This window comes from Bombina bombina, chromosome 7 (assembly GCF_027579735.1).
Source record: "Bombina bombina isolate aBomBom1 chromosome 7, aBomBom1.pri, whole genome shotgun sequence".
Lineage (NCBI taxonomy): Eukaryota > Metazoa > Chordata > Amphibia > Anura > Bombinatoridae > Bombina > Bombina bombina.
In genome coordinates, this window is record NC_069505.1 from 283,405,534 (window position 1) to 283,422,801 (window position 17,268).

The window sequence follows — 17,268 nt, forward strand, 5'->3', positions numbered from 1 at the left end:
TCCCTTTTCTTGTAATTTAAAGGGACACTCAAGTCAAAATAAACTTTTATGTTTCAGATAGAGCAGCAGTTTTAAGACACTCTCCAATTTACATCCATTATCAAATTTTGCACAGTCTTTTTATATTCACACTTTCTGGGGAACAAGATCCTACTGAGCGTGTGCACCAGCTCACAGGGTATACTATACTAGTCTGGTATTGGCTGATGTCTGTCACATGATACAGGGGGCCGGAAAATTTGAGAAAAATAAATGTCAGAAAAAATCTACTGCTTATTTGAAATTTAAAGTAGGTGTTAAATCATTGTCTTTTTATTACGCACTTGTTAATTATTTAATTCTACTGCATTAAGTGGTCCTTTAACTGAAATGTGTTGGTTTTCTAAATTGCACTGAGTTTCTATAAAGTAATGATGGGTGCCGCCATGTTTGTTTTTAAGTTGCCTCTTATCTGTTTCCCCAGACAGTTACAGATATAAAACAGGTAGTAAAAGAGACTGTCCAAAAAGGGATTCCACGCAGCTTTTTTTTGCACAGAGATAAATAGAAAAGTAGTTAAAAAAATGATGGTGCCCATTATTTTATAGAAACTATAGAAACTGTAATTTATAGACACTAAACCTTTACTACTATAATTGTAGAAATAAATCTACATATTATTCTAAAGCTAATCTTTGCTTTGAATACATCATTATGTCTAGCGTTTATTTACTGTTTGACATCCCTTTAAAGACGACCTCAGCGGCTATGATAGCAAATTGTTTCTTATTCCTGTACTACATATTGCACACAAATGTCTGTTGCTAGAACTGAGCTATGACTATTTAAAGCCGTATAATAAAAGGTGCGGATAGATTTACAGCTGGATTTAAAGTATCATCAGCATCACTTAATGTGACTGTCTTTTTCCTTTTTAGAGTTATCAAGTTAACACATCTGCCCCCTGATGTGGTGGAAAACAGTGAGCCGCTGCAGGTGGTGCGCTACAATACAGGCGGCCATTATCATGCCCACATGGACAGCGGCCCAGTGTTCCCAGAGACGGCGTGCGTGCACACAAAGCTCACAACTAATGAAACTGCTGCTTTCGAGACCTCCTGTCGGTGAGAGAACTGCTTATATCCTCTGCTAATATATACACCACATCTTCATAAAACACCATGACACTTGTTCACTTCAGTAAAAAAAGGAAAGTGAGATTTAGATGAGCTAGTGATTCCCAGCTGGGTGTAGAGGTACCCAGAGATGTCACAGCTCACAGTGGGTACCACACGGAATTATGGCCATGAGTGGCAAGATTAATACATTGCTTGTGGTATGTTAAAGCTTAACCCCTTACTCATAAAGATTAATAAATTGCTTGTGGTATGTTAAAGCTTAACCCCTTACTCATAAAGATTAATAAATTGCTTGTGGTATGTTAAAGCTTAACCCCTTACCCATGAAGATTAATAAATTGCTTGTTGTATGTTAAAGCTTAACCCCTTACCCATGAAGATTAATAAATTGCTTGTGGTATGTTAAAGCTTAACCCCTTACCCATGAAGATTAATAAATTGCTTGTAGTATGTGAAAGCTTAACCCCTTACCCATGAAGATTAATAAATTGATTGTGGTATGTTAAAGCTTAACCCCTTACTCATAAAGATTAATAAATTGCTTGTGGTATGTTAAAGCTGAACCCCTTACCCATGAAGATTAATAAATTGCTTGTGGTATGTTAAAGCTTAACCCCTTACCCATGAAGATTATTAAATTGCTTGTGGTATGTTAAAGCTTAACCCCTTACTCATGAAGATTAATAAATTGCTTGTGGTATGTTAAAGCTTAACCCCTTACCCATGAAGATTAATAAATTGCTTGTGGTATGTTAAAGCTTAACCCCTTACCCATGAAGATTAAAAAATTGCATGTTGTATGTTAAAGCTTAACCCCTTACTCATGAAGATTAATAAATTACTTGTGGTATGTTAAAGCTTAACCCCTTACTCATAAAGATTAATAAATTGCTTGTAGTATGTTAAAGCTTAACCCCTTACTCATGAAGATTAATAAATTGCTTGTGGTATGTTAAAGCTTAACCCCTTACCCATGAAGATTAATAAATTGCTTGTGGTATGTTAAAGCTTAACCCCTTACTCATGAAGATTAATAAATTGCTTGTAGTATGTTAAAGCTTAACCCCTTACTCATGAAGATTAATAAATTGCTTGTAGTATGTTAAAGCGTAACCCCTTACCCATGAAGATTAATAAATTGCTTGTGGTATGTTAAAGCTTAACCCCTTACCCAGGAAGATTAATAAATTGCTTGTGGTATGTTAAAGCTTAACCCCTTACCCATGAAGATTAATAAATTGATTGTTGTATGTTAAAGCTTAACCCCTTACTCATGAAGATTAATAAATTGCTTGTAGTATGTTAAAGCTTAACCCCTTACCCATGAAGATTAATAAATTGCTTGTAGTATGTTAAAGCTTAACCCCTTACTCATGAAGATTAATAAATTGCTTGTAGTATGTTAAAGCTTAACACCTTACTCATGATAATTAATACATTGCTTGTAGTATGTTAAAGCTGAACCCTTACTCATGAAGATGACACTAACAAGCTGATGTTACTTGCAGGTATGTAACTGTGCTGTTTTACCTGAATAATGTCACCGCGGGCGGAGAGACCACTTTTCCAGTAGCTGACAACAGAACATACGAGGAGATGGTGAGTTAGATTCATCTGCTATCCCCCAACTAGGCCATATTAGCCTTATACATTTCACCCCCAGAGGCTGGGGACATATGGAGGACTCACACTGCCCCCTAGGAAAAACAGGCACCATTGTAACACAATTGACATAGGAGAGGGAACACATTATACCACGGAACTGCCCTGCTGAATCTGCTGCTCTAGGCACAGACTAGTTGGCTGAGACTAAAATGTGCCCCAGCTCCAGAGATAATTATGCAAATCTATCATCTGAGCATATAGTATGGGGAGAAAACAACTAATAACAAAAGATTTACAATAAGAATGTTTGATAAAGCAAGAAGTACAGAAAGCTGTATCTCTTAAAAAGGTTGAGACGATAAAGATGAAATGTCAATATAAATATATGTGAGTGTGTGTATGTATATATCTATTTGTATATGTATATGTGTAAGTATGTATTTGTGTATATGTATATATTGTGAGATTGTATCTGTGTGTATTTTTATATACAGTATATATATATATATATATATATATATATATATAGGTGTGTGTGTATATGTGAGAGTGTATCAGTTTGTGTGTGTATATATATATATATATATATATATATATATATACAGTATATATGTATATGTGTGTGTGTATTTGAGAGTGTATCAGTGTGTGTGTGTGTATATATATATTTCCTAAGATATGGTGAGTCCACAGAGTCCTCAATCACTGTTTGGAATATCACTCCAGCAGGAGGAGGCAAAGAGCAGCTACAGCAAGGCTGTTAAGTATCCCTCCCCTTCCCACAATCCCCTGTCATTCTCTTTGCCTTCAGAGCAAGGAGGAGTTGAAGTTAGGTGTCTGTTGATGATTCTTCTACATTCAAGATTTTACTACTTTAAAGCCAGAGCAGGCTTGCTCTGATCTTTCCTAACAAATCTGGGTCTAGCTGTACTTAACGTTAGTCTCTTCAGTAGGGCTGTGGTAGCTTTCAAGCAGTTAGGAACTTGTGGGGTGGGCCTCACTGTGTTTTCCTAACAGGTTGCTGCCCTTACTTAGACAGCCAGAGTAGGTTTACTCTGTTCTCTCTTGTGTTCACAGGTCTCTGTGAGGAGTGGCTTCCTCTCATACCGGGTAAAATGTCCTCCTGCCGGACAGCCAGAGATGCAGGTAAGTGCCATTTTGTTTGTTTTATAGAGGAAAACAGAAGTTTCTCACTAAATCAGGTAACTGCACGTTATTTGGGACTGTTATTCCTGTATTATGCTACCAGGAATATTGGGGCAGGGAGCAGGCACTGGGGCTTGAGAGTGCTTTATTAGTGGCTCAGTAGGATTGATACGTTTTTGTTTGGGGTGGAAACGTCTCAGTTTAGAGACTAATTTCTTTTACAAGGCACAACCATATTGCAAATAGTTTATTATGACCGCCGGAGTGCCTCTGTTAATCCGAGGGAGGCGAGTCTTTCTGAGGCAGCAAAATCTTCCCGCTCAGCACACGCTTTCTTTAGAGCGACGTAGCTGATAGCGGAAGTGAACGTACTGCAACTAGCTTCTCTAGTATTGAGAAGCATATCGGAGCTGTTAGAAAATCTCTACAAAACTACGGGGTTTCAGCAGATACGCTTTCGGATTGCAGAGGGAGCAGGTAGGCACCTCAGTGATACGCTGAGGTGTAGAGTAGCCTGTGTTAAAATAAAGATACCCTAAGCCTCATTTATTTGACAAGCTGTTGCTTAGCTCTAAGATTTGAGCTTGATTTAAGGGTCTATTGAACATTATTTTAGCTGCCATTTTTTCTGTTGGGAACGAATTCTCTTAAAGGGACAGTATTAATATAAAAAATAGAAATTTCTTTTTTTTTTTTGGTTTCTTCTGTTTATTGCAAGATGGACCAAGAGTCTGTGATGCCTGCTGAATGCAAGAATTGTTTAGATAACCAAGTTGAACCCCCATTGCCTTTTTGTTCTGATTGTGCTCAGAGAACTTTAAGGTAAAAAGATAGACTTTTTGTTACTGAGCCACCACTCTCTCAGGTTGATGCTGCTCAGGCAATGCTGCAGCTTTCTCCTCAAGTGTCCCAAGCCTTAACACATTCAGTGCCCTGCGGTTCCTCACAATCTCCTGAAGAAGTGTGTTTGCATGCCGAAATTGCGGCCCAGGTATCCTCTGTGGTATCTGAGGCGTTGGCTGCCATTCCTCTGCTTCAGGGGAGACGCAAGAGAAAAATGAGAGAATCAGAAAGTAAGGTTTCTGATCCCGTCCAGGCTAACCTAGTTGTGCTTTCTCATAAGTCTGAAGAGGAAGATACTTCGGTAGCTTCTGAGGGCGAAATCTCAGATTTGGATAGTATTATTCCTTCTTCTGATGCTGAAGTTGTTTCCTTCAGATTTAAGCTTGAACACCTTTGTGTTTTGTTAAAGGAGGTTTTGGCTACCTTGGACGACTCCGACACTCCTGTCGTTGTCAACCCTAAAAAATCTAGAAAATTAAATAGATATTTTGATGTTCCCTCCTATGTGGAGGTGTTTCCTGTGCCAGACCGTGCTATGGAGATCATTGCCCGGGAATGGTAGAGACCTGAAATTCCTTTTTCCCCGTCTCCGATTTTCAGAAAGATGTTCCCAGTGGCTGACTCCATTAAGGTGTCATGGCAGACGGTGCCCAAGTTGGAAGGGGCAATTTCTACCTTGGCTAATAGAACTACTATTCCCATTGAGAATAGTTGCTCGTTCAAGGACCCTATGGATAAGAAGCTGGAGGCTTACTTAATAAAGATGTATATTCATCAGGGTCTCCAATGGCTACCGGCGGTGTGTATTGCTACCGTGACAAGTGCGGTGGCCTATTGGTTTGACGCTTTGTCTTAGTCTCTTGAAGCAGAGACTCCTTTGGAGGAGATTCAAGATAGGATCAAGGCTCTTAAGTTAGCCAATTCCTTTATTACTGATGCCTCTTTGCAGGTCATCAAGTTGGAAACAAAAATATCTGGTTTTGCGATCTTGGCGTGCAGAGCGTTATGGCTGAAGTCTTGGTCAGCGGATGTTTCCTCTAAGTCTAAACTTTTGGCGATTCCTTACAAGGGTAAGACCTTGTTTGGGCTGGGTTTGGCAGAAATTATTTCCGATATCACTGGCAGTAAAGGATCCTTTCTGCCACAAGACAAGAAGAATAGGCCGAAAGGACGTCAGAGCAGGGGCGTATTAAGGCCTAGGCCAACAAGGCCGGTGCCTAGGGCAGCAGATTTGGGAGAGGCAGAACATCTGCCCTATCCTCAATCTAAAAGCCAGCACACAGTGCAGGGAGTGATAAAGTGCAGGCTTTTACAGAGAAGACAAGGCACGTGCGCTGATTAAGGTCGCTGTTCACAGGCAATGCTCCTTTAAACTGTTGCTTCATTTAGAGACGCCAGCATTTTTGCAGTGGAAGCGTTCTTGGTGAGAAACTTGCCCGGGGATATGCTTACAAGGTGAGCCTGGAGGAGAAGACCTTGTGCCGATATGCTGCCTCCCCTTGTCAGCTGTGGTGGGTCTGCGAGTGCAGTGCTTATTGCAGGTCTTAGTAACTAACAGATTGGATGCATCTGTGTACTGCTTAGATCAGCTTGTGATGTCTAATCAACTCTCAGCGAATTTATGTTAGCTACTAATAGCTAGCTTTCTCTGCATCCATGAACCCACGGAGTAAATAGTAAATGGACACTTAAAAAGTTTCATTACTTGAATGATGGTAATTATTGTATGTTGTTGCATGTGAACGGCAGTGATTGTTTCAAAGTGTATTCTTCTTTCCTTCCCTTCCTCTCTCCCTTCTTTCCCTTTCTCCCTCCCTTCCTCTTTCAACTCCCTCTCTCAATTCACTCCCTCCCTTCTTTCCTTTTCTCCCTCCCTCCCTCAACTCCCTTCCTCCCTCAACTCACTCGCTCCCTCCCTCAACTCCCTCCCTTCTTTCCCTCCTTCCCTTCTTTCTCTCAACTTCCTCCCTTGCTCCCTTCTTTCACTCCTTTTTTTCTGTCCATTCTTCCCCTCCCCTTTTCTCCTCTCCCTCCCCACTTTTGTCTTTTCTCTCTCCATCCCTTCCTTCTTTCCTTTCCCTCCCTTTTCTTCCCTTCCCTTCTTTTCTCTCCCTTATCTCAGGGAGAAAATGTAATGAGATGCAAGTGTTTTTCTAGCCCATTTTCTTTTGAATTGTTATAAAAAAGAAAAAAAAACATTTTACACACTAACCCAAAACATATTAAGGGAAAAAAAGGCCTAAAACCTTGGGGGGGCAGCAGAATTTTGAGTGCCTAGGGCAGCACAAACCCTAAATACGCCACTGATATATAGATATATATAGATATATATATATATATGTGTGTGTGTGTGTGTGTGTGTGTGTTTGTGTAAATGTGAAAATATGTATATACAGTATTTGAGAGTGTATCTGTGTTAATATGTGTTTGTATGTATATATATATATATATATATATACAGTATATATTACGTGTATGTATATATATATATATATATATATATATATACAGTTGTGCTCATAAGTTTACATACCCTGGCATAATTTATGATTTCTTGGCCATTTTTCAGAGAATATAAATGATAACACAAAAAATTTTCTTTCACTCATGGTTAGTGTTTGGCTGAAGCCATTTATTATTACTCAACTGTGTTTACTCTTTTTAAATCATAATGACAACAGAAACTACCCAATTGACCCTGATAAAAAGTTTACATACCCTGGTGATTTTGGCCTGATAACATGCACACAAGTTGACACAAAGGGGTTTGAATGGCTGTTAAAGGTAACCATCCTCACCTGTGATCTGTTTGCTTGTAATTAGTGTGTGTGTATAAAAGGTCAATAAGTTTCTGGACTCCTGACAGACCCTTGCAGCTTTCATCCAGTGCTGCACTGACGATTCTGGATTCTGAGTCATGGGGAAAGCAAAAGAATTGTCAAAGGATCTGCGGGAAAAGGTAGTTGACCTGTATAAAACAGGAAAGGGATAAAAAAAAGATATCCAAGGAATTGAGAATACAAATCAGCAGTGTTCAAACGCTAATAAAGAAGTGGAAAATGAGGGGTTCTGTTGGAACCAAACCACGATCAGGTAGACCAATTAAAATTTCAGGAGTCAACAAGGTCTATGATGAAAGGTACACAATTCCTACTGTGAAACACAGAGTGGATCGCTGATGTTTTGGGGATGTGTGAGCTACAAAAGCACAGCAAATTTGTTCAGAATTGATGGCAGGATGAATGCAGTATGTTATCAAACAGAACGGCTCATTTTCCACTTCTTGATTAGAGTTTTAACACTGCTGATTTGAAGTCTCAATTCCTTGGATATCTTTTTATATCCCTTTCCTGTTTTATAAAGTTCAACTACCTTTTTCCCACAGATCCTTTGACAATTATTTTTCTTTCCCCATGACTCAGAATCCAGAAACGTCAGTGCAGCACTGGGTGAAAGATGCAAGGGTCTGTCAGGAGTCCAGAAACTCATTGACCTTTTATACACAAATAGTAATTACAAGCAAACAGATCACAGGTGAGGATGGTTACCTTCAATAGCCATTCAAACCCCTTTGTGTCAACTTGTGTGCATGTTATCAGGCCAAAATCACCAGGGTATGTAAACTTTTGATCAGGGTCATTTTGGTAGTTTCTGTTGTAATTATGAATTAAAAACAGTTGATTGATAATAAATGGCTTCAGCCAAACACTAACCATGAGTGAAAGAAAAGTTTTTGTGTTATCATCCATATTCTCTGAAAAATGGCCAAGAAATCATAAATTCTGCCAGGGTATGTAAACTTATGAGCACAACTGTATATATATATATATATATATATATATATATATATATATATATATATATATATATATATATAAATAAAATACCCGATAATCCATATTTTACATAATCGCTTTGTGTTAAACATAAGATAAGTCTAAAGATCAAATGTGATGTTTATGATCCGTAGACCATAGGCTTTGATACACTGGCTGGCCCTGTGTTTTATAACGTTTATATATTTTTACTGCAGTCTCTAATCCAGAATGATGTTGACCTAAGAGACACAAGGAAGAATTGCGACAAGGGAAACCTGAGGATCAAGCCCCAGCAGGGGACCGCTATCTTCTGGTACAACTATTTGTCCAATGGCAAAGGTAGTGCACAGACCAGCATGACCCGTAACTAATGAGTAATGTCTGTATGTGCAGCCCAGGGTGTGACAAATGGCTGCCAGGGAATTACAGTCTATACAATTTGTCTTCTTTTACTTTTTGGATTTTTCCCCAGCTCTTAACAATCCTTGTTGGCCAATATACGTTTGTTCTAACTGTGTCTGCCTGTTCCCTAGGTCAGCGGTGGGGAATTGGTTAAAAACATCCTCTCGTGCTCGTATCTTTTTGTAATTCGGAAGGGACAATAAAGGGACCTGAAATTCCCACTTTGTTTTAATGATTCAGGTGAAGTGTAAAATAATAAAAAAAATCCAATTTACTTATATCAAATTTAGGGCTAGATTACAAGCGGAGCGCTATTTTAATGTGCACCCCTTAAAGGGGCAAATTTGCCCATTTGCGGGCGCATGTTAAATAACCAGCCATTACAAGTGGCTGGTTAATGTTTTCACAAACTTTGCGCTAATCACAATTAAACAGAGGTCAGACCTCTGGTTAATGATAAAAAGTTGCCCCATTTGCCCCCCCAAATAAAGTGGACGGTTCCTTTAAATAAATAAAAAATACAAGCATTTTTTTTTTATTTTTTTTTTAAAGTGCACAAAGCAGTTATAAAGGGTTAAAGTGAGGGGATGTGGGGTGTTAGAAAAAAAAAACAGCACTGAAAGTGCTTTTATATAGAGGTGAATGGGGAACTGTGTTTTTACTGTAAATATATATGTATATGATTATATACATATATATTTATGTGTTAATATGTGTATATAAACATATAAACACCTACATTTATATGTATATATTTATATATACGTATAAATTTATTTATTGCTGCCCAACGCTGTTCGAATTACCCCCTGTGCTGCGCTAGGTGGTTTGCTGTGTCTCACGGCATGAGAACAAGGCTTTCATTGGAGCCTATGTAAGCGAGCTCTCGTGAGCGCAAGGATCCAGGCAATGCGAATTTGTGCACTGGTATTACTGAGTGGAGCACAAATATTGCTCTCACCTTAACGCAATTGTGCGCTCCACTCATAATCTAGCCCTTACTTTGTTCTATTGGTATCCTTTGTAGGTAGGCTCAGGAGCATGCACCTGTCTGGACCACTATATGGCAGCAGGTTTGCCTCAGTGCTTTTAGCAATGTTATACATTGTACAGACACTGCTGCTATCTATTGCTCAAAGGTGTATAACATTGTTAAAAGCACTGATTCAAAACTGCTGCCATATAGTGTCCAGTCATGTGCACACTCTTGAGTTTACCTAGGTGTGTTCTTCAACAAAGAATAACAAGAGAAGAAAATACACTGGAAAGCAGAAATATGTGACACAGTAGTTACAAAGTTCCCCTCTCTTATTTCTGTTCCCTCTCAGGTAACGTTGTTAATTGGCACCATCTAAAGATCTGTACCATGCCACTCTTCAGTCTCGCAGCGAGAGATAAAGCTGAACATGGAGCTTACTAATATAGAGGGAGGTGACCTAACTCATAGCTACAGATATCTACAGCTAAAGCCACCCTCATAAGCAACAGACGTTTATTATTACAATTATTATTTCTAATGACACGGTGAGTCCACGGATCATCATCAATTACTGTTGGGAATATCACTCCTGGCCAGCAGGAGGAGGCAAAGAAAACCACAGCAAAAGCTGTTAGGTATCACTTCCCTACCCACAATCCCCAGTCATTCTCTTTGCCTGCAGTGCAAGGAGGAGGTGAAGTTTAGGTGTCTGATAAGAAGTATTTCTTCAATCAAGAATTTTTTATTTTAAAGCAGAGTAGGTTTGCTCTGATCTTTCCTGGGGTCTAGCCGTAGTCCACGTCAGTCTCTTCAGTAGGGCAGTGGTGGCTTTTGAGCACTTGGGAACTTGTGAGGCATAATCCTCACTGTGCTTTCTCAGGATTTTGCTGCCCTACTCAGAAAGCCTGAGTAAGCTTACTCAGGTTCTTTCTTCTTCCACAGGTCCATGTGAGGTATGGGATACTCTCAAACCAGGTGAGCTGTCCTGCTGCCGGACAGACCATCTTGAGGTAAGTGCCATATTTATTTTCTTGGGAGAAAGGAGAAAATTGCACTTTTGCAGCTTGTTAGCTGTTTAACAGGGATGTTTATTTTTACTCAGCTAAGAAGGGGTTAATTCAAAATAGGCAGTTTGACAGGGCACTAGAGACTGTGAAGGGGAGATTTTTATTTAATATTGGTGGCTCAAGTTGTGTTTTCGCTCCGGTTGAGATCCGGGCTTAAAGGGACAGTACACTGTAAAATTGTTTTTCCATAAATGTATGTTAAATGACTTGTTATACCAACTGCAGAGTATAAAATATTTGAGAAATTGCATTTTCGGGTTTATTTGTGTATCTGAAGTAGCTGGTTTTGTGCTTTGAAACCACAGCCTATTACAATGGGTTGAGCTTCAGGTAATATCAGATCTCATTATGTTATCACTTTTATGTACACACACTTGCTTCCTTATCTTATAATTGTCTGGAACACCAAAGCTCAATACATAGAGAGAACAATGGAAAATTATCATTTTATTACTTAACTATCATGCACCCCACTGAGGGTGTAATCTCTTCTGCTGGCTGTGTTTACTTAGGCTTGTCAATAGCATATACGCCAGTATCAAAACTTTCAGTATAGGTTGGGAAACCACAAGCTAAATCAGCTATTTCAAATGCTGAAATATGAGTAAAGGAGCTACTTGCAACCAATTTAATACACTCTAGCAGGTAAAAAGGATTATTGGGAATAATTTAAAGGGGAGAAAGTTTTTGGGTGAACTGTCCCTTTAACTGTTGTTTTTTTTTTTTTTTTATAAATAAATTTTTTATTGAAGGCAACAAACATATTACAATGGGCAGATTACAGAATGCAGATAGGACTGCAGGTCCAGACAAATTAGGAATAACATATTCACTTTACATAGAAGTCAGTATAACAGTAAATCAGGTGTCTGAACCTTGGAGGCCATCTATAGAAGTGCCTATTTTCTTTTTTAGTGCAGTAAACATAAGGAAAACCGTGTATTTAAGCATAAACATTAGCATAGGATGGGTACTGCTTCCCATAACTGTGGGCTTAAACCACATAATTTTAAGTAACAGAGGTAATAACATATGAGCAAGCATTGATCCAGTCACAGCCATCATCAAGCGTCTGTGATTTCATCAGAGCAAAACATACAAAATCAGGTGTGTATGGGAGAGGGGAAAGAAGGGGAAGGTTGCAGCTCTGGGAAGGGGGAAAAGAAAAGAATCTTGAAGAGAAAGAGAGAGCGGAAAGTTCTGGGATACTCTCAACAGAGGAAGCAGCATAGTCTATTCTAGCCTCTAGTTTTTGCGTATAGTGAGTTCCAGGGCTCCCATATCTGAGAGTACAAGTCAAGGGTGCCTCTATTAATAGAAACTACCTCCTCCGTGCCTCTGATGTAATTGATCATTTCCAACACTTTGTGTAGTGGGGGGGTAACCTGCTGCTTCCAGTGTCTCGCCAAAGCGAGTTTCGTTGCCATCATGAGATATATGAATAGATGTTTTTGGGCCTTGGTGCTCCGGGGAAGGTCTATGTGGAGTAAGCATCTCTCTGGGGTTCATACTGTTGGGATGCCAAGTTTGTCACACAGATCTAGTACCTCTTTCCACAGATGCGGGGGCATTCCCACCATATGTGTTTATCATCACCTCTATTTCCACAATTCCTTCAGCATAAGTCTGAGTGAGTGTGTGAGAGCCTGTGTAGTCTAGTCGGAACCCAGTGCCATCTAGTCAGTAGCTTGTAATAGAGTTCAAACTGCGTGACACAGTGAATTGTCTTTTTAGTTAATAAAATGGCACTCTCCCAGCTTTCCGGTTCCCCAACAAAGGTCTCTTTCCCATGCTAGGATGTTATGGGTCTTTTTTAGTTTTATGGAGTCCATTAAGCATTTATAGTGTATTGTCATAGGTCTCTGTCCCTGTAGGCCTGCCTTCCATCTTGTTTCCCATAAGGTTATATCCCTAGGGGTCGAGGTGGTAAACCCCCAACTGTGAAAAATGGACCGTAATCTCATTGATTCAAATGTGAGTTTTTGGGGGATGTCGAATTTTAGATTCATTTCGTTGGCAGTGAGCCAACTGGCCCCATCATATAAGTCTGTGAGGATACATAATCTCAAGGTTTCCCAAAGTTTGGGGTTAGATTCAGGGAGGCCCAAGATCAGGCCCCTGATACTATGAATTAGGGAAGGGTGGGGAGCTACCTGGGGAGAGTGTCTCAGTTTATGCCATGCTTTTAGGCAATCGAGTAAGACTGAATTATTGATCGAGAATTTAATTAAGCAGTGTTGGGGGAGCCATGGAAGATCTTGTAAAAGAACATTGGCAGGAAGCGATGCTTGCTCTATCTCATACCATCTGGGGCATTCCCCTGAGCCCTTAACTGTTGATTTTGTGTTTTTTACTTCTGCTCCGTTATGTCTATGGGTCCGCTCTATGCCTAAGGGGGAGGAGCCTTGCTTGGAGGGTTTTTTTCCAGTTGGCGGCTTTCTGTGGCTCTGTCGGCTGCAGAGTAGTGACGCAGTTGTCGGCTGCTTCGTTAAAGAGAAAAAGATAGCGATCCCGTTGCAAGTCCGGAACGGATCGTTTGTAATTTTCTCTTCAGGCTGCAGGACAGGTAGGCACCTCAGTGAACTGCTGAGGTGTTGGGGTTGCCTGGGGTTTGTTGCTCAGTACTTTATCTAATTTTTGTACCAGAGGTTTGATTTAAGCTCTATTTAAAGGCGCAGTATTTCTACATAAGAAATAAAGTTTATTTTTCTTACTTGTCGTTTTTATTGAGAATGGAACAAGAGGCCTTGCAGATTGTTTCATGTCAGCTTTGTTATGATTCCCTGGTGGAACCCCCAGTACCCTTTTGTTCTTCTTGCATAGAGAGAACATTAAGTTATAGGGGAAAAAAAGTGATAATGAGCCACTATTAGCTAGGGCGGATGCTGTTCAGGTGTCTCCTGTAGCAGATATGCCGCAGTTTTCTCCTCAAGCATCCCAATCGTTTACGTCTCCACATGCAGTGCCCTGCGTTTCCTCTCACAATCCAGTAGGATTTTCTTTGCAGGACATTGCTACTCAGGTATCTTCTGCGGTATCTGAGGCATTGTCCACCTTTCCCATGATGCAGAAAAGGTGTAAAAGGAAACCTAAGGAATTAGCAAGTAAGGTTTCTGATCAGGTTGTGGACGAAGATACTTCTGTGGCTTCTGGGGGTGAAATCCCAGATTCAGACAGTATAATTCCTTATTCTGAGGCTGAAATGGTATCCTTCAGATTTAAGCTAGAACACCTTTGCATGTTACTTAAGGAGGTTTGTGCTACCTTGGACGAGTCCGACACGACGGTCGTAGTCAATCCTAAGAAGTTTAGTAAGCTGAACAAATACTTTGATGTTCCCTCCGCGGTGGAGGTTTTCCCTGTTCCAGACGGGAGTGGAAGAGACCTGGTATTCCTTTTTCTCCATCTCCTATTTTAAAAGAAGATGTTTCCTATAGCTGATTCCATTAAGGAGTCGTTGCAGACAGTTCCTAAGGTAGAAGGAGTGATTTCCACTTTGGCTAAGAGGACTACTATTCCCATAGAGGATAGTTGTTCTTTTAAGAATCCGATGGATAAAAAGTTGGAGGCATTACTAAAGAAAATGTTCACCAGGGTCTACAATGGCAACCAGCGATATGTACTGCCACTGTCACCAGCGCTGCAGCTTACTGGTTTGATGCGTTGTCTAATTCTATTCGGACAGAGACTCCTCTTGAGGAAATCCAGGACAGGATTAAGGCTCTTAAATTGGCCAATTCCTTTATTACGGATGGTTCCTTACAAGTCATTAAGCTGGGAGCAAAGATATCTGGTTTTGCGGTTCTAGCACGCAGAGCCTTATGGTTGAAGTCCTGGTCTGCGGACGTTTTGTCTAAGTCCAAGCTTTTGGAGATTCCTTACAAGGGTAAGACCTTGTTTGGGCCTGGTTTGGCTGATATTATCTCAGATATTACAGGAGGGAAGGGATCCTTTCTTCCTCAGGATAAAAAGAATAAGCAGAAAGGACGTCAGAGTAATTTTCATTCCTTTCGTAACTTTAAAGGTAAACCCTCCTCTCCCTCCTCCAAGCATGATCAAGCCAAGTCCTCCTGGAAGACTAGTCAGTCTTGGAACAAGGGGAAGCAGTCTAAGAAACCTGCAGCTGACCCCAAGTCAGCATGAAGGGTCGGCCCCCAATCCGGGACCGGATCTAGTAGGGGGCAGACTTTTCTTTTTCGCTCAAGCCTGTATACGAGATGTTACAGATCCGACTTTCCTTTTTCAGACTTTCTTTTTTCACTCAAGCCTGGATACGAGATGTTCCGGATCCCTGGGTGGTGGACATCGTATCCCAAGACCTTTCCTCCAAGAGGAAGGTTTCTCCTCCAGATTATCTGTAGACCAGATAGAAAGAGAGGCGTTCTTACATTGTGTCAAGGACATTGCCTCTCTGGGAGTAATAGTTCCTGTTCCTCCGCAGGAACAGGACCTGGGATTTTACTCAAATCTGTTCGTAGTTCCCAAAAAGGAGGGAACTTTCAGGCCAATCTTAGACCTAAAATGCCTAAACAAGTTCCTCAGGGTTCCATCCTTCAAGATGGAGACTATACGCTCCATTCTTCCCTTGGTTCAAGAAGGTCAATTCATGACAACCATAGACTTAAAGGATGCATACCTGCATGTTCCCACCCACAGGGATCATCACAAGCTTCTGAGATTCGCCTTCTTGGACAATCGCTTTCAGTTTGTAGCTCTTCTACCTTCTATTCCGCCTTGCCACAGGCCCCAGAATTTTCTTAAAGGTTCTGGGGGCTCTGTTGGCAGTTATCCGATCTCGGGGCATTGCAGTGGCGCCTTATCTGGACGACATTCTGGTTCAGATGCTGTCTTTTCAACAAGCAAAATCTCATACAGAGATCTTGTTGTCTTTTCTACGTTCCCATGGATGGAAGGTGAATCTGGAAAAAGTTCTCTGATTCCAGCTACAAGAGTAGTGTTCTTAGGGACCATAATAGACACTCTTTTAATGAAGATTTTTCTGACAGAGGTCAGAAAATTAAAGATTCTCAACTATTGCCTGGCCCTTCAGGCCTCTCCTCGGCCCAATGTATGGAGGTAATTGGCCTGATGGTGGCTTCTATGGACATCATTCCATTTGCTCGGTTCCATCTCAGACCTCTGCAGTTATGCATGCTGAGACAATGGAACGGGGACTATGCGGATCTGTCTCCACTAATAGATTTGGATCAGGCAACAAGAGACTCTCTTCCGTGGTGGTTGTCTCAGGAACACCTTTCACAGGGAACTTTCTTCCGCAGACCTTCTTGGGTGATTGTGACCATGGATGCCAGTCTTCTGGGTTGGGGAGCAGTCTGGGGCTCATTGAAAGCTCAGGGTCTATGGACTCGGGAGGAGTCAGAACTCCCCATAAACATCCTAGAGCTGAGGGCGATCTTCAATGCTCTATTGACCTGGCCTCAGTTAGCTTTAGCCCGTTTTATGAGGTTTCAGTCGTACAACATAACATTGGTGGCGTACATTAACCACCAGGGAGGAACTCGGAGTTCCTTAGCCATGACAGAGGTGGCCCGAATTAGTCAGTGGGCAGAGACCCACAACTGCTGTCTAACTGCGATCCACATTCCAGGAGTGGAGTGGGAAGTGGATTTTCTGAGCAGACAGACCTTTCATCCCGGGGAGTGGGAACTCCATCCGGAGGTGTTCTCCAGTCTTATCCTCAAATAGGGGCAGCCAGATCTGGATCTAATAGCCTCCCGGCAGAACGTCAAGCTTCCGAGGTACGGTTCGAGGTCCAGGGATCCTCAGGCCATCCTGATAGATGCTCTGGCGATCCCTTGGAATTTCAGTCTAGCATACCTGCTTCTGCCGTTCTCTCTCCTTCCAAGAGTCATTGCTCGGATCAAGCAGGAGAGGGCGTCTGTGATTCTCATAGCTCCGGCATGGCCTCGCAGAATCTGGTATGCAGACCTAGTGGAAATGTCATCCTTTCCACCTTGAAGACCTTCTCTGAGGAAGGACCTTCTACTTCAAGGTCCCTTCCTTCATCCAAATCTCGTTTCTTTGAAGCTGACTGCTTGGAGATTGAACACTTTATTTTATCTAAGCATGGGTTTTCTGAGTCAGTTATTGAGACCTTGATCCAGGCCCGTAAGCCTGTGACTTGTAGGATTTACCATAAGATATGGCGTAAATATTTGTATTGGTGTGAATCGAAAGGATACTCTTGGAGTAGAGTCAGAATTCCTAGGATTTTGTCCTTTCTCCATGAGGGTCTGGAGAAGGGATTGTCGGCTAGTTCTCTGTAGGGA

At 41.0% G+C, this 17,268-nt stretch overlaps 1 protein-coding gene across 1 annotated transcript in view; it reads left to right on the forward strand.

The window, feature by feature from the left end:
• Nucleotides 1-17,268, forward strand: part of P4HTM (prolyl 4-hydroxylase, transmembrane) — an 84,967-nt gene that overhangs the window by 60,855 nt on the left and 6,844 nt on the right. The window contains exons 6-8 of the mRNA XM_053689366.1: nucleotides 918-1,103; nucleotides 2,627-2,717; nucleotides 8,746-8,869. Coding sequence (XP_053545341.1) covers nucleotides 918-1,103; nucleotides 2,627-2,717; nucleotides 8,746-8,869 — 401 coding nt within the window. The remainder of the gene's footprint in view (nucleotides 1-917; nucleotides 1,104-2,626; nucleotides 2,718-8,745; nucleotides 8,870-17,268) is intronic.